The sequence below is a fragment of the Bos taurus genome, chromosome 18, assembly GCF_002263795.3.
Source record: "Bos taurus isolate L1 Dominette 01449 registration number 42190680 breed Hereford chromosome 18, ARS-UCD2.0, whole genome shotgun sequence".
Lineage (NCBI taxonomy): Eukaryota > Metazoa > Chordata > Mammalia > Artiodactyla > Bovidae > Bos > Bos taurus.
Window position 1 is genome coordinate 49995622 of NC_037345.1, and position 17754 is coordinate 50013375.

Here is a 17754-nt window from a genome sequence, read left to right on the forward strand (position 1 = left end):
AGGCCCGTCCCTAACGTCACGTCCGGCGAGGCGGGGCTTCGGGGCTTTCCCCTGGATGGAGGAGGGAGTATCGGTTAACCCCTCCGTGGCTGGGCGGGCTGGAGCTCCGAGGGCCGGAACCCGCGAATTGGGGCTCCCCAGCCACACCCCTCGCGGGATTTAAAGGGACAGGAGGGGCTGGGCCCGGTTGAAGCCCGAACCTTGCGAACGGGCATGAGGCGCTGCCCGTGCCGGGGAAGCCTGAGCGAGGCGGAGGCCCAGGCGCTGCCGGCGGCAGCCCGCATGGGACTGGCGGCGCCGCGAGGGGGGCGGCGGCGGCAGCCAGGGCAGCAACGACCTGGGCCCGGAGCAGGGGGCCCGGTGGGGCGGCCGGAAGGGGGCGGGCCCCGGGCCCGAACCGAGGAGTCCAACCGCCACACCGAGCCCGAGAGGGCCAGCCTCGGGCTTGAGTCGGGGGCCGACGGACGGGCTGAGCCTGAAGCAGCTGGCCTCGGAGCGGAGACCGAGCGGCCCAACCCAACGACGGAGCCAGGCAAGTCCATTCTCCGGACACATCTAGGAGGGAGCAGCCACTGGTCAGAGCTGGAGACAGCCGGTGACTGGACAGAGACTGGGACAGATGGCTTTTGGGCTGATCCACACAGGACTGACCTCCAGTCTCAGCCCCAGAGGACTAACCTCTGGGCACAGCCAGGGGTTGACGGGCCCTGGACAGAACTAGAAAAATATGGGTCACAGACCCAGTCAGAGAGGGCCAAGCCCAGGGCTGATAACCTCTGCACCCAGAACAGGTCAAGCGTCCGGACCCAGCCAGAGGGGGTCCCTCTCTCAACAGAGCGCAGTGCTGACAGCTCTTGGAAACAACCGTTTACCGAGGGCTCCAGGACGCAAAAAGGTACCGAAGACTCCTGGACGGAGCTGCACACTGATGGCTCCCAGATACAACAGGACACTGAAACAGCCTGGAAGCAGCTTGACCCCGGTGGTTTCCCAACACAAGATACCGATGGATTGTGGTCACAGCCCGGCACTGACGGATCCCAGACGGAGCCTAGGACAGACTGCCTTTTGGGGGAGCCCAACCAAGATGACTCATTAGAAGAACCAGAACACAGGGAGTTGGTGACTCACCTGTACTCTCACCTGGAGGGTAGCACCCTGACCCCTGTGCCCCGCCTCATTATCACTCCGGAGACCCCTGAGCCTGAGGCTCGACCAGGGGGACCCCCCTCCCAGCTTGAGGCGGGCAGTGGTGGCTTCTCCTCTGCCTCCTCTTTCGACGAGTCTGAGGATGACGTGGTGGCTGGGGGCGGAGGTGCCAGCGACCCCGAGGACAGATCTGGGGTGAGTGGGACCCATTGCACCCTTGAGCCAGACCCCCACAGACCCCATAGCCCACCCCCCAACTCTCCCACCCCCGCCTTTCCTTTGAGAAGTTCTCTAGAACTCCACCAGCAGTTTTATCTCCAGGCACCTCTTCCATCCACCAACCTCTTCCCTCTGACAGCAGGGTTCCTAGCTCTCCAGGCGCCCTCCTCTTCATTCTCTCCTTTCCCCCGCCTCCAGTCCTGGGGTCTAAAATGGATGGCTGCTGGTCAACTTCATGGCACCCAGGAACCCCTAAAAGTTGCGTGAGTCCTGTGAGTATATACACATGCTTTTGCAGCAAGGGTCTGTGACTTCTGTTGGATCCTCTGGACAGTCTGTGACCGCCCCCGCCCCCCCACCCCGCCCAGACTTTAAAGCATACTAGTTTAGGGAGACAGAAAGGGTGCACTTTCTACCCCACTCTGCTTAGTCTGGGGCCCGTAGTTGCCTTAAGGGATCATCAGTCTTCAACACTCTAAGCTCATTCACTTCTGTAGGGAGCAAGCACCCAGTATTTTTTTTTTTTTATCATTCTCAAAGGGCTGTGTGAACCCCAAACGCTAAGGGACCCCAGCCAAGGACTCTCCCATCTCCCCACTGCATTACCCCCAGATCCCCAGGGTGCTCCTGCAATCTCTTGTTTACATCCTCTATCCTCAGCTTGGGTGCGGTTCTCTGCTGGTGAATCAGGAGGGCTGGCAGGGCAGGTTCAGGGAGGGAGGGTCAGTGCAGGTATGAGAGCCTCCCATGGGTCAGTCTGCTGGAGCCTCCCATTGTCCTGGGGCCCCTGGCTGGAGTCTGCCCTGAGCCCCACTCACCCCACATGCTTTGCTCTCTGAACATGCTCACACATGTGGCCGCAGGTGTAACAGATAGACCTGCCCCAGCCTGCCTGCACTGACCCTCTGAGGCTCTGCTGTTGCTGTTCCCTCTCCCTATTCCCTCACCTCCTTGGCATCTCAGAGCAGCTGAGCTGGAGTGAATGAAGGGAAAAAAAAAAAAAAAACTCTCAAAAAAAAAAAAAGGAAAGCAACAGCTCTCACTCACTTATGCCAAGCCCTGTGCCAAGCTCTTTTGTTGATTTATTTATTTTTTGGTTGCAGCTTGCTGCACAAGGGATTTAAGCTCCTCAATCAGGGATCAAACCTGCTCCCCTTGCATTGGGAGTGCAGAGTCCAAACCACTGGTCCGCCAGGGAAGTCCCTGTGCTGAACTCTTGGCTTGTATCAACACATTTAAACTTCACAGCAGCCCTATGAGGAAGATTCTATTATCTCCATTTTACAGATGAGGAGACTGAAGCACAGAGACTCATCCAAAGTCACAGACCTTGGAAGACACAGATTCCAACTTTTACTGAACGCTAGGCACTTTTTCTGAGTGCTGTGTATTATTAACTCGTTGAATCTTTATAACAGCACTGTAAGTTTGGGATTATTATCTCCATTTTACAGAGGGGACACTAAGGCCTGGAGAGGTGAGATCACTTGCTTAGAGTTGGCCTTGTCCAGTCGGAGCCTAGATTCTAACTCAGTTCTGACTGAGTTGAAAACCCAGGCATTTTCACCCCTATAATGTGTGGATCCATCCCTCCTCATCTGCCTTCCTCTGAGCCTTTCTGTCTTCAGTGTTTCCTCATCCTCTAGAATTTGTCTCCAGGGCCCAGCTGTGACTAATATTTGAAGGTGCCCAGCTCCAGAGTCTTCCGTGGTTCCCCAGGGCTTTCTTGATAGTGACCAGGAGTTTGGTCCTGAGTTCAGAGCTTCCTGTCTCCAGGCTCCTTCCTCTGTTCAGCTTCCCTTCTCCCCTCCTGACCCCTTCTGCTGTTGCAACGGAGCCTAAGTACGTGCTGTTCCCCGAACACACTGCTGCCATCCTGCCTCCGATTGTTGCTCAAGCCATTCCCACTGCCCAGAATACCCCTCACTTCCTGCCCCCTTCGTTTTGAAATCCCATCTGACCTTAAAGACCCAGCTACTTTCTTCCTTTCCTCCCCCCTTCCTTCCTTCTCACATGCATCCTTCTAATCAGGCAACAGACAGTCCCCAAGTCCCTGCTATGTGTTTGGCTCCATGTTGGCTTTGCCGGGAACACATCCTGCCTGCATGGAGCTCCCAGGTCACTGGGAGGAGACAGACCCATCACAGGCAGTGACAGCTCGGAGGGGTCAGGGCTGGGATGGGGGAAGCCCACCGGGTTGTGGGAGTCCAGAGAAGGTGACTGGCCAGACCTAGGGTATCAAAGAGGGGCTTCCTGGACTGGGGCGGTGGGGAGCGGGGGACATGTGAGCTAAGGGCATGATGAAATCTGAGACAGCCCAGATTAACCATCAGATCTAAGAAAAAAGAGATAAAGAAGATACTGAATCTGCTTATGATTAAAAGAAAGAAAGAAAAACACACTCTCAGTCAACTTCCTTCAACCCAAACTATATTTTTGGAGCACTTATTCTGTGTCAGGCCATGACTGGGGACATGCTTGTAACCATGGCAACCTCAGTTCTGCTCTCAGTCAAGGCTTGTAATCTGGCAGGGCTGTGGTGGATAACCCCAGGGCAGTGGAGGCAGACCAGAGATAGAACCCCAACAGTACACTGTGTGATTTAGGCAGGTGACTTCACCCCTCTGAGTCTTTCCACCCCTGTAATACAGTCAACAATCGTCCTGGGATGGTGTTTTTAGGATTAGGTGGGTTATGCCACACTGAGCCTTTGTCATTGTGCCTAGATTGTTCCAGGTGCTTAGTAAACAGGAACCTTCATTCATCATCTCCTCTCCATGGCTGGCAGCTGGAGAGGGGAGGGGAGAACCTTTCCTGAGTCCTGCAGTCCAACTCTCTGGTCTGTGTTTGACCTTCCCACCATCCATTAGATGTCTGCTAGGTAACGGGGTTTTCAGGGTATAGGAGACAACATGACTTTGACCCTCAGTGGAGGGAGATGAGCCATGTAGGTTTTTTTCTCTGGATACAACTCATTTTCCCAATCCTTGCTAAGAGTTTGGTATGTGCTTGGAGCAGAGAAGGTATTTGTGTGTGTGTGTGCATGCACACTAGTGTAAAGAACCCACCTGCCAATGCAGGAGACGTAAGAGATTCGAGTTTGGTTCCTGGGTCAGGAAGATCCCCTGGAGGGCATGGCAACCCACTCCAGTATTCTTGCCTGGGAAATCTCATGGACAGAGGAGCCTGGTGGGCTACAGTCTACAGGGTCACACAGAGTCGGACAGGACTGAAGTGACTTAGCATGCATGTGTGCATGCATGTGTGTGTGTGTACACACATGGGTGTGTGTGTGCAGATGCTCTTGGTTGAGTCAACAGGATACAACTGAATCCTTGTTTTCTGTTGGCTTCTCTGTTTTATTTGCTGCCACCTTTTCTCTGCATCTATGTTTCATTTTCTTTCTCTGTCATTACCCTGTCTCCCATTCTGTTTCTCTGTTTCTTTCTCTTCTGGTAACTCTGTGTCAGTGGGAAGAGGTCAGGATTGCTGTAGTAACAAACAGCGCCCAAACTTAATGACTTGAAGCAAGGAAGGATTTTTCTTCTCGTTAGGCTGTGCTGCCTGTGCGATCTTAGTTCCCTGACCAGGGATTGAACATGGGCCCTCAGAAGTGATGGGTGAGGCGAGGGGCCCCTGCTCCATGCTGTCTTCACTCAGCTGCTGTTTCTCTTGCCACAGTGCCCTGCCCCCCCCCCCCCCTTCTTTAATAGGAAAACGAACATGGAGTCACTCACTGGCTTTAAGACTCCATCTAAAAGTAACACTTCCACTTACATTTCATTGGCCAAAGCTAAGTTTGAGAGGGCAGGGGTATTCCTGGCAGGGAGACAAGCCTGAGGTCTTTGGTGAGCAGCTGTTAGGGCCACCACAGTCTCTATCTTTGTCCCAGTCATCACTTTGCCCCCTGTCTCTATTTCTCTCTCTCTGTTGTTCCGCCTCTATCCATCAACTCCTTTATCATTTTCCCTGGAAGATCTGACTTCATTCAGGAACAGCAGGCTTCCCCACTTTTGGTGTGTGTATGTCATGGAAAGATGTAGGGTGTTACTGGTGACTACAAAACCTAGCCTATCTTTACTTCTTTGAGAAGGACAGAGAGACACAGATAGAAAGTGATCACACTGAGGGACTTCCCTGGTGGTCCAGTGGTTAAGACTCTGTGCTCCCGATATAGGGTTCGATCCCTGACTGGGGGAGATCCCTTACGCTGTGCAGCCAAAAAAAGAAGTGATGACACTGAGATAAATGGAAAGGGACTCTTCTCACCTTTGCTGAGGCTTTGGAGGGTGCTCATGATTACTAAAGTAAGTGAGCTTTGCTCACCCCAATGAGCTTAAGCCCAGCGATCCCAGGAAGCCCCACTGGCCCTTGGAAAGACCCCAGGCTTGCCCCTTGGTTCCCTCTCAGGGCACTCGCCTCATCCTCCCTTCCTGGCCTCAACCCTGACCCCACCCTCTCTGCCCCACACAGAACAAGCCGTGGAAGAAGCTGAAGACAGTTCTGAAGTATTCGCCCTTTGTGGTCTCCTTCCGAAAACACTACCCTTGGGTCCAGCTGTCTGGACACTCTGGTGAGAGCGGGCGGGGAGAAGGGTGGCTGGGGGGCAGCCCGATCTGGGCAGAGATGCCTGGAGCGGGGGAAGGAACCGCTGTTTGTCCTTTAGGTCCCCATCTGTAAAATGGGCTACGTGGCAGTCTCCAGCTCCTGGAGCCGTTGCGGCGCATGCTTAGGCTGGGCCGGGCCATTCGCACCTCAGGGTAGAGGGCTGTGTCCTGTTAGAATGGTGTCAGGGTGGTGGGGGGCAAACCTTGACCACGGAGACAGAGGGGCCTGAGCTTGAATCCGAATTCTGCTCTTTATTTGTGGATGGCCCTGGGCAAGTTACTTTCCCTCACTGGGGCCCTACCCCTCCTAAATGGCAGCTCCCAGTCCCTGTCCCCATCCTGTGTCTGGAGCAGAGTAGGCCCCCAGGAAACAACAGCTATGGGGCTTCCCTGTTGGCTCAGTGGTAAGGAACCCACCTGCTGATGCAAAAGATGGGGATTCGATTCCTGGGTAGGGAAGATCCTTTGGAGAAGGAAATAGCAAGCCATTTCAGTATTCTTGCCTGGGAAATCCCATGGACAGAGGAGCCTGGCGGGCTACAGTCCATGGGGTCGAAAAGAGTTGGACTCAATTTAGTGGCTAAACAACAACAAACAACAGCTTTAATGTTTTCCCCCCCCCCAGGACTTAGCATGGTGTCTTAAGCACATAGTAGCATGAGGCCAAGCATCTAGCATTTTTGGTCAAGGGCTAGATAATAAATGTAAAGTACTCAACTCTGTTTTTGCAACATATAAGCAGACATAGATAATGTGTTCCAATAAAGCTTTTTTTTTTCCTTCTTTTTACAAAAACTGGCAGTGGGCTAGACTAGACAAATTGTTCCTATGAGCAAAGGGAAGGGAACTTATCTTCCTGTTCATCCTCAGATCTGAGTCAGAGAAAGGCAAAGTCCCCCCCGCCCCCCACCACCAAAACTGTCAACACAGGCCTGCCATCTGTATGTATCCTAGTTACTATTGCTGAGTTAAAAAAAACAGAAAATAGAAAATTCAAAACTTAGTGGTTAAAAAAACAAACAAACAACTTAGTGGAATAAAACAACCATATTATTACACTCATAAGTTTTGGGTCAGGAATTCAGACAGAGCATAGCCGGGATGGCTTATTGCTGCGTCATGATACCTGGGAATTCAGCTAGGACAGTTGAAGGCTGCAGGCTGGAAACCTTTGGAGATTCACTCATTCACACACCAGGCAGTTGATGCTGGCTGTTGGCTGGTTCTCCGTTGGGGCTGCCAGCTGGAAAGCCCATGTGTGACTTCTCAGTGTGGCTGCTTGGGCTTCTTCACAGTATGGTGCCTCAGCAGTCAGATTTCTTACTTGGTAGCTCAGGACTGAAAGGCAAGGGTCTGTGATAACAAAGTGGAGGCTGCGTCTCAGACTCTGAAGTCATAGTGTTGCTTCTGCCATAAGAAGCAAGATTCTGTCAGAATCAAGGGGAAAAGGATTAAAGAATTAGATTCCACTTCTTGATTGGAGTGGCAAAATTCTAGAAGAGTGTGTGGACATGAGCTACTCTTTACTCATCATATATATATGATGAAAACAAAACAAATACCCCAGGAGAAGGGTTCGTGATTACCGTTACAGACATTTTGGAAAATATAATCTGAAAATACTATCTGTCATTCTAATCTACACTCTCTGCACGGCCCAGGAAATGCCAGATTTGTGAATTAACAAGGTCCGTTTTGTTAGCGCTCTGGGACTCCAGGCTGAAGCAAATGCATATCAGCTCTGGAGAGTCATGCTCTTGACTCAGCTGTCACAAAAGTTCTCACTGCTGATCGTGAGCTCATAATCCAAAATTACAAAACAAATGAGAACATAGTCTGCTGGGAATCTGACTCTGTTTAAACAAAAATGCAGAACTAGGCCCTTCCTTCACCAACTGTGGCCAAGATTTTTTTTTAATTGAAGGATAATTGCTTTACAGTATTTTGTGGTTTTCTGTCATACATTAACAAGAATCAGCCATAGGTACACCCATGTCCCCTCCCTCCCCAAACTCCCATCTCCCTACCCATTCCACCCTTTTAGATTGTCATAGAGCACCTGTTTGAGTTCCCTGAATCCTACAGCAAATTCCCATTGGCTATGGGAATTGGCTATTTCCATATGGTATTGTAAGTTTCCATGTTACTCTCTGGATACATCTCACCCTCTCCCCTCCCTCCATGTCCATAGATCCATTCTCTATGTCTGTTTCTCCATTGCCTCCCTGAAAATAAATCCATCTTTTTAGATTCCATATATATGTATCAGTATACAATATTTATACTTCTCTTTCTGACTTACTTCAATATAATAGGCTCTAGGTTCATCCACCTCATTAGAACTGATTCAAATACATTCCCCTGGCCAAGATTTTGAGAGCTGCAGGGAGGGAGAGAAAGTATTGCAGATGGGTCAGGCAAGATGATGGTGGCCAGGATCTGAGACACACGGGGAAGTGGCTCATTCAGTTTCTGACCCTCTTGTTGATGGCTGCTCACAGGGAACTTTCAGGCAGGAGAAGATGGTTGGATTCTGAAGCGTTTCTGTCAGTATGAGCAGCGCAGCCTGGAGCAGCTGATGCGTGACCCCCTGCGGCCTTTTGTGCCAGCCTACTATGGCGTAGTGCAGCGGGATGGCCAGACCTTTAACCAGATGGAAGATCTGCTGGCAGACTTTGAGAACCCCTCCATCATGGACTGCAAGATGGGCAGCAGGTAGGTTCAGGGGCAGCCATGGGGCAGAGGCAAAGGGTTGGGTGGACATTTTTGAAAATAGCACCAAACCTATCTTCTTCTTTTTAAACAATACTTAATTATTTATTTCGCTGTACCAGGTCCAGCTTGTGGCATGTGGGATCTTTAGTTGTGGCATGTGGGATTTAGTTCCCTAACCAGGGATCAAACTGGGCCCCCAGCACTGGGAGCACAGAATCTTATTCACTGGACCACCAGGGAAGTCTTAAGCCAATCTTCAAAGTGGTTGTACTAGCATCCTTCCCCATCAGCAGTGTATGAGAGTTCCAGTTGTTCTATCTTGTCATCAAGGCTTTGTATTACCTGTTTTACTACTTTTAGCTATCTTGGTGGGTATCTCTTTATTGTTTTAATTTCTATTTCTCTGATGACCAAAGAAATTAAGCATTGATTAGCCATTTGGATATCCTCTTTTGAAAACTGCCCATTTTACTATTTCATTTTGCTCATTTTTTGACTGGGCTCTCTTACTGTTATAAAGATTTGTATTTTGGATACACGTCCTTTGCTGGAGATACAAACACATACACACACACACACACACACACAAACCATTCTCTCTCTCTCCAGGTCTCCCATTTCACTCTCTTCATGTCTTTTGATAAACAGAAGTACTTTTAATGTAGTACAGTTTATCAATTTATTTCATTATGGTTAGTAGCTTTTAAAGAAATCTGCCTACTTTAAGATCACAGTGATCTCCTGTGTTTTCTTCTACAGGTTTTTTTTTTTTTTAATTATTTACTTATTTTTGACTGTGCTGGGTCTTTGTTGCCACGAGGGCTTTTCTCCAGGTGCAGCGAGTAGGGGCTACTCTCTAGTTGTGGTGCACAGGCTTCCCATTGCAGTGGCTTCTCTTTGTTGCAGAGCACGCGCTCTAGGGTGTGCAGGCTCAGTAGCAGTTATGGTTCCTGGGCTCTAGAGCACAGGTTCAATAGTTGTGGCATATGGGCTTAGTTGCTCTGTGGCATGTGGGATCTTCCTGGACCAGGGATCAAACCTGTGTCTCCTGCATTGGCAGACAGATTCTTTACCACTGAGGTACCAGGGAAACCCCTACAAGCTTAGTTTTAACTTTCACATTTAGATCTGCAATCCATCTAGATGTAATTTTTATATATGGTGTGAGGCAGGGATCGAGGTTCATTTTCCCTTTCCGTATGGATATCTTGTTGACCCAGTATCATTGATTGAAAAGACTGCTCCTTCCCCATTGAATTGCAGTGCCTTCCTTGTCATAAATCAGGTGAATGTACTTGTGTGTCTGTTTGTGGACTCTGTCCCAGTTCACTGATCTGTTTGTCTATTCTTGTGCCATACTATAGTTTTATAACACTCCTTGATATCAGGGAGTAAAAGTCCTCCAGCTTTGTTCTTCATAGTTTCCCTTGTTACATCCTTTGTGTCCCAGGACCTACCTGGAGGAGGAGCTGGTGAAGGCGCGAGAACGGCCCCGGCCCCGGAAGGACATGTATGAGAAGATGGTGGCTGTGGACCCCGGGGCCCCCACCCCCGAGGAGCATGCCCAGTGTGCGGTCACCAAGCCCCGCTACATGCAGTGGAGGGAGACCGTGAGCTCAACCTCCACCCTGGGCTTCCGGATCGAGGGCATCAAGGTGAGGCCCAGGAGCTGCTGGCCTGTTTCCGGAGGGCTAAGAGCTAGGTCTGAGACAGAGTGACAGAAAAACCAACCAACTAGGGTGTCAGAAAAAACTGGAAAGATGCCAGATTTGGAGAGCGAGCAGGAGACTGCAGAGGATGGAAAAACAGGCTGGGAGAGGTCCGCTTCCCTGTTCCTGCCATGTCTGCCACAGACCAAGTTTTGTTTATCCACCTGCCTGAAAGTCTCTTGATTCCACCTTCTTTCCCCCTCCCCGAGGCCCTGTCTGAGTCCAGCCCCATCTTCTCCTACCCCAGCTGCCCTGGGCTCCCAGATGCTGGACCCACCCACTCTGATCCATCTTCTGACACAGCAGCTGGATGGGCTTTTTCCTTCTTATGCAGAAAAGTTTTCTCTTTTTTCTTCTTCTTCTTTTCTTTTTTGTAAATTAAATCTAATTGTGTGAATAGCTATCCACCACAGTTTGAAAGTCAAAATAATGTAAAGGAAATCTCTCTCCCAACCCTGTTGCTCTCCTTCCTGTTCTGTGCCCCCACCCCCCGCAACGCCACACCTCCTCATGGGGAACCACTTGATCAGTTACTTATATTTCTTCCTCTATATACAAACAAATGCAGCCTACATTTTCCTCTCTTTCTTACAAAAGATAGCATGGTCCTGGAGAGTTTTCCTCATCATTGCAGAGAGAGAGATTTTCCTCCCGCTCTGCTTCCTTCCTTCCTTTCTTTTCCCTGTGTATTAGCTCTCTGTGGGTGTGCCACAAGCCCCTGTGGATGGCACAGTGAAGTACTCATTTCTTTGAAAGGGTCCTCCTATCTCCGGCCACAGGCCCTCTGCACTTGCTGTTTCCTGTGCCAGGACTGCTCTTCCCCCTTCCCCTGGTTGACTGACTCTCAGTTACTTCCCAGTCTCCTTCCAAATTCCACTTCCTCTGGGAAGCCCACCTTGATTTCTGTCCTACTAGTTCAGGGCTTCTCTTCACCTCCTTCTAACTTCCCACACTCCCGTATCTTATCTCCCTTTATGATGATCTTATTTCAGTATCTGCCTCCCTCATCTGATTACACCTGTGCTGTTACCTCTGTGTTACCATTGCCCACAGGGCACCTGGCATAGCCTGGCAGGATGACTCAGGGGGCCCTTTGTACCTCTCTCAGACATAACAAATAACATTAGTCTCCTTTATTTTACTGCTTCTCTGCCTTTTGACTAAGATCAAGTGTAGTATGGGAGCTTCTCAGATGGCCCAGTGGTAAAGAATCTGCCTGGCAATGCAGGAGATGCAAGAGACGCAGGTTTGATCCCTGGGTAGGGAAGATCCCCTAGAGTTGTTGAGTCGCTAAGTCACGTCCGACTCTTTGCAACCCTGTGGACTGCAGCACTCTAGGCGTCCCTCTCCTTCGCCATCTTCCAGAACTTGCTTAAACTCATGTCCATTGAGTTGGTGATGCCATCCAACCATCTCATCTTCTGTCGCCCCCTTCTTCTCCTGTCCTCAGTCTTTCTCAGCATCAGGGGCTTTTCCAATGAGTCGGCTCTTCACTTCAGGTGGCCACAGTATTGGAGCTTCAGCTTCAGTATCGGTCCTTCCTAACGAATATTCAGGGTTGATTTCCTTTAGGATTGACTAGTTTGAGCTCCTTGAAGTCCAAGGGACTCTCAAGAGTTTTTTCTAGCACCACAATTTGAAAGCATCTCCGGTATTCTTGCCTGAAAAATTCCATGAACAGAGGAGCCTGACGGGCTACAGTCCACAGGGTCGCAAAGAGTCAGACATGACTGAGCGACTGAGCACTTTATTGAGTGGTGCCCAGCACTGTGCTATGGATCCTAATCCTTATACCAGCTTTAGGAGGTGGATATCAACACAATCCCATTTTCCAGATGAGGAAATCAAGGTTGAGGCAGGTGAAGTGACTTGCTCAAGGCCACTGAGTTAGGAAGTATCAGAGCCATGATTCAAAGCCAGATCCAAAGCTCTCCAAAGCCCACTTGGCTAGACCGGTTCATCCAGGGGGTTCAAGGTCAGACCTGAAGGACTGGTTGCTCAGGAGTATGACCTGGGGCTGAGTATGACCAGGTGGCTGGCTTCCCCTGAACAGCAAGTAAGCCTGGAGGCAGGTAGTTGCCCCCCAGAGGTGTCTGAGGCTGCTTGGTGTTGGGTGTGGGAAGGAAAAGCCATGACACCCCTCGTCTTACAGAAAGCCGATGGGACCTGCAACACTAACTTCAAGAAGACGCAGAAGCTGGAGCAGGTGACAAAGGTGTTGGAGGATTTTGTGGACGGGAACCACACAATCCTGGTGAGCGGGACACCCATGCCCCCAGATTTAGAAGCGTAGGACCGCCACATCCTTGTTCCTCCCATGTTAACCATCGTTTGCTTCAGCTGACACTGGGCTGGCATCGCTCACTGCCTTGTCAGGGTTGGCAGGTCCAGGAGTGCCCTGCTGTCATGTCTGGTGGCTGCCTCACTGTCTCAGCTCCTGGCTTGATCGCCCAGCAGGCTGGCCTGGGCTTGTTCTCACAGTGGAAGCAGCAGAACAAGAGAGCAAGTGAAAAACCAAGGTCTCTCAATGACTGAGCTCAGAATGGCCACCTTCATTCCTACAAGGTTCTATTGACCAAAGCAACTCATAAGATCAAGCCTAGATTATAAGGGAAAGAGTCTGCCTCTTGGTAGGAAAAGCTGCTAGAAATTGTGGGCATTCATGTAATCTACCAGCTACACTCTTATCTGTGCCACCCTGATGCCTCCAATCCTGGCCCCCCTCCCATTTCCCCATGGCTCCTCTTATCCGATCCTGGCTGGGGTCTGCCCACTCCTTTGGGGGGAATGAGATGGAGTCAGATCTTAAGGTGGGTAAGGACCCACAAAGTCCATGAACTAACCAAGAAATCTTCCCTCTCACCCACAGAGAAAGTATGTGGCACGCCTAGAAGAACTTCGTGAAGCTCTGGAAAGCTCCCCTTTCTTCAGGACCCACGAGGTGTGAGCCCCAGCCGCCATGGGAACAGAGGGCCCTGTGTGTGTCGGGGGGTGTCTGGGTCCAGGTGGCCTCAGGAGAAACCGCTGACAGAGTCACCTGCCAAAGCTATAAAAGGAGACCCTGAGGGAATTCCCTGGTGGTCCAGTGGTGAGGACTCTCACTGACCAGGGCCTGGGTTCAAACCCTAGTCGGGGAACTAAGATCCCACAAGCCTTATGGCATGGCAAAAAAAAAAAAAGAGGCCCCTCCCCTAGGTTTGGGAGTTTGCTTCTTTAGGGTAAGCAGCATCAGGAATTTCAGGGAGGGGACAGTTGGGAACACGGACTGCAGGCAGACAGCCTGGGGTGAAGGCTGGTCCTGCCATGTGACCCTGGACATGTGGCCTACCCCCTTGGGCCTTGGTTTCTTTGTGGGAGAGGAAGGGAAAATAGTACCTTCCTTATGGAGCTGCTGAGGTGGACCTGAGCGAATATAGAGTGCTGTTCAGAGCGCAGAAGAGCTCCCAGCTCTTGTGATGATTTTGTAGCCATAATTATTATTTAAAATAATTTTTCTTTATTTTTGGCTGTATCAGGCCTTAGCTGTGGCATGAGACATCTTTGTTGTGGTGCTCAGGCTTAGTTGCTCTGTGGCATGTGGAATCTTAGTTCTCCGACCATGAATTGAACCTAAGTTCCCTGCATTGGAAGGCAGATTCTTTTCTCTTTGAAGGAGATAATTTTATTTATTTTTTTTATCTTTGGCTGCACTGGGACTCTAGCTGTGGAGAGCAGGGGCTACTCTCTAGTTGTGGTGCAAGGGTTTCTCATTGCAGTGGCCTCTCGTTGCGGAGTGTGGGCTCTAGGGCGTGTGGGCTCAGTCATTACAGTTCCTGGGCTCTAGTGCACAGGCTTAATCATTGTTGCACACGCACGGGCTTAGTTGCTTCACTGCACGTGGGATCTGGAATGCGGATTCTTAACCACTGCATCGCCAGGGAATTCTCCATAGCTACTTACAGTTATTGTTCCCTGCATTCCTCCTTTGGCAGCTCTCCCCCTCGCCTTTCCCGCCCTTTCACAGTCTATCTCTTTGGAAGCCGTCACCTCTCTGGGGCTATCTCAGGAAGTCTGTGGTGACGTCACCAGGTGTATCTCTACGTTCTTCCATCTCTCTGTTCCAAGTCCCTCTCTCCTCTTTTTCCTGTTAGCACTGACTGCCGAAAGAGCCACATCTGGGAGTCAGGCGGGCCGTGTTTGAACCCCAGCTGCCTGGGCAGTGGCTCTGCAGGCCTGTCTCCTGACCTGTAGGACAGGGCACCAGGAGCACCTGCCTCCTGGGTGTAGTGAAGGTTAAGTGGATTAACTTAGGTGAAACCCAGCCCACAGGAAACCCTCAGTGTGTGCCAGTTTTCACTGTCACATGTCATCACTGACTGTCACCCTCATCACCATCACTGCCTTCGAGCTTCACAATGCGAGGCACAAAGAGGAGGCTTGGGGACTCTGTCTCCTCTATCCTCGTGTTTGGTTTCACCTGCCTGGTGACTGAATCCGAAAAAAAAACAAGTTGCCAAGATTTAAAACCTGAGACTTCACACCAAAATTGGGATTTCTAGTTTCCTTTGGACCACAGGAGACGTGGCAGTCCTGGGCTCCTCCCCATGTGCCAACAGCCATCCAGAACTGGGCGGCGGTGCCTCTCCTGGCAGCCACCTGCTCAGCTGCCCCGTCACCTGTGTTCCCTGGAAGAACTGATGTTTGAAACCCAACTAGCAAAAGGGAGGGGCTTGCAAACCTGTAGTTAGACAAGAGGAAGGACTGTGTTGCTAATTAAAAAAAAAAAAGTTTTATTTATTTATTTTTGGCTGTGCCGGGTCTTCACTGCTGCTGCTCGAGCTTTCTCTAGTTGCAGAAAGCGGGGGCTACCCTTGGTTGCGGTGTGCAGGCTTCTCATTGCGGTGGCTTCTCTTGTTGCAGAGCACAGGCTCTAGGGCGCGTGTTTCAGGGGTTGTGGTTCCCGGGCTCTAGGGCACAGGCTCAATAGTTGCGGCGCACCGGCTTAGTTGGTCCGCAGCATGTGAGATCTTCCTGGACCTGGGATCGAACCCATGTTTCCTGCATTGGCAGGCAGATTCTTTACCACTTAGTCACCAGGGAAGCCCTGTATTTCTAATTTAAAAAGAAAAAAACAGCCCAGTATCTCCGTAGGGCGGTGTGCCCAGCTCCACAAGGCAGGTTGTGAGCTGTGGAACATGGAATGCTGCAATGATCCCAAGGAGGGAGGTCATCCCCATTCTACAGATGAGGAAACTGAGCCTGGAAAAAAGGAAGCCACTTGCCTCGGGTCACCAGTAGCAATTCCCTGGGGCTGAGTAGCTGCTGCCCCTGACCATGAGGAGGCATTATCCACACCCTCAGTCCCCACCAGGCTCCTTTGACCCATTTAGGATCCTGCAGGCATTGGATTTTGTACCCCAGTTTGAAAAGGGGTAACAGCTAACACTGTTTTACATTAAAAACTTTTTTATTTCAGCTGTCAGGTCTTAGTTACAGCTCTCGGGCTTCTCTAGTCACTGGCTTCTTTCTAGTTGCAGTGTGCAGGCTTGAGTTGCAGCACTCAGGCTTAGTTGCTCGAGTCCTTGTCCGCTGCATTGCAACGCGGATTCTTAACCACTGGACCACCAGGGAAATCCCTGTTTTGTATTTGTTTATACAGGCAAGTCTTTTAAGAGTTTTATGTGGATTACTTCCTATAAATAACATGCATAGCAGTCTTCGAGGTAAATGGTAAGGAGAGTTAAAAGTCCCCTGCCCAGGGCCATGCAGCCTGTAAGTGACAGAGCTGGGGCTTGAACCCAGGCAGCCCAACTCCAAAGTCCATGCTATCAGCCACCCTCTCAGCTGTCTGCTGGGGCCGGGACCTTGGCTGTGCCTGCCCCTCCCTTTAACCTCCTGCCTCTCCCTCTGCAGGTGGTAGGCAGTTCCCTCCTCTTTGTGCACGACCACACCGGCCTGGCCAAGGTCTGGATGATTGACTTCGGCAAGACCGTGGCCCTCCCTGACCACCAGACGCTCAGCCACAGGCTGCCCTGGGTTGAAGGCAATCGCGAGGACGGCTACCTCTGGGGCCTGGACAACATGATCTGCCTGCTCCAGGGCCTGGCCCAGAGCTGACCTGCTCGTCCACAACCAGGTTCATTTATTGGATGGCGCCCATCTGGCTGGAGGGGCCCCGAGATGTGAGGGGGCCTGAGGTTGGCCACAGGGGAGCTAAAGTCCAGGGATAGGAGAGGTTGCATCGCACACCATGCAGGACCAGCGTGGAAGATCCGAAGGGCCTTGGAAATGCGGGTGAGGGCCCGCCCCACCCTTTGACCAGATGGGAGGTTGTTAAGAACCGGAGAGGCAGTGTGACCTGGCTGGGGCCCGCAGTTGAGTCAGAACCAGACTGGGCCCCTGACCAGCCAAGAGGGGATGCAGAGGCCGCAGCTAAACCATGCGCCCTGAAAGAACGCAGTGCACATGCTTGCACGGTACAGGCGTGACCTCAGGCCTGTCACCACATGAGTGACGGTAACCACGGCCCCTCCCTCTGCGGGCTGGCTGCTGGCGGGGCGGGAGAGCCAGACCTCATTAGTGAACAAACGCAGCAGCTCTCCTCCCACCCAGCAGTTACAGCCCCCCCCCACTCTTCATCTGGGGGCCGCCTAGGCTGGCAGAGGCTCTGAGGGTGTGGCGCTGTGGGTTGGGCCTGAGGGCTGACACCGCTGGGCAGGGCTCGGTTCACCCCGTCCTACCCGCCCCTGGCCCCATGGGCTCCTTCCCTGCTCCCTGGAGAACTGCTGACCCCCTGGCGACCGAAACCACAGCCACATCCCGTGCCGCCACTGTGACAGCACCATCTCAACCCTCAGGCACCAGCCTCAGCTGGGGACTTCCTCCTCCTGCCCTCTTCTGTCTCCTTCCTCCTAGAGGGCTGCGGTCGCAGCAAGGGCTTTCAGACGCCAGGCAGACATGGGCCTGGCTCGGGACCCAGCTACTTTCCTCAGGAGCGCCCCTTCTCCGGCCGGCCTCTGCAGGGAAGATGCCCTGCTTGGTTGGGCCTGAGGTGCAGGGTGGGTGGGGATGGCAACCTGGTCCAAACCAAAAGACCCCAGCACCCTGAGGCGTGGGTGGAGCCCCTCTGTCCTGCTCCTAACTTTGGGTTCCTGGCCCACCAGGCTGGGCTGGGGGAAGAGAAGCACCCCCTCCCCCTTAGCCAAAGCTCTGGCGTGGTCTTCCAGGCTGAGGGTTGCTCCTTTTCTACTGTCTTTATACTTATTTATACAAGAGAGGTAGTTGTTTGATGGGGCCACACTGGGGATCAGGAGGCAACATCGCTTCACTGCCTTCCCCCTGTGACGACACCCCAATAAACACATCTGTAGTCCATT

The 17754-nt window shown here is 51.7% G+C and overlaps 1 protein-coding gene across 1 annotated transcript; it reads left to right on the forward strand.

The window, feature by feature from the left end:
- Nucleotides 1-200: 200 nt before the first annotated feature.
- Nucleotides 201-17752, forward strand: ITPKC (inositol-trisphosphate 3-kinase C). Its single transcript, NM_001076011.1, is given in 7 exon segments — nucleotides 201-1344; nucleotides 5842-5941; nucleotides 8477-8690; nucleotides 10141-10345; nucleotides 12552-12653; nucleotides 13269-13340; nucleotides 16292-17752. Coding segments are annotated over 7 exon segments (2028 nt in total). The 5' UTR covers nucleotides 201-213; the 3' UTR covers nucleotides 16496-17752.
- The last annotated feature ends 2 nt before the right edge of the window (nucleotides 17753-17754 follow it).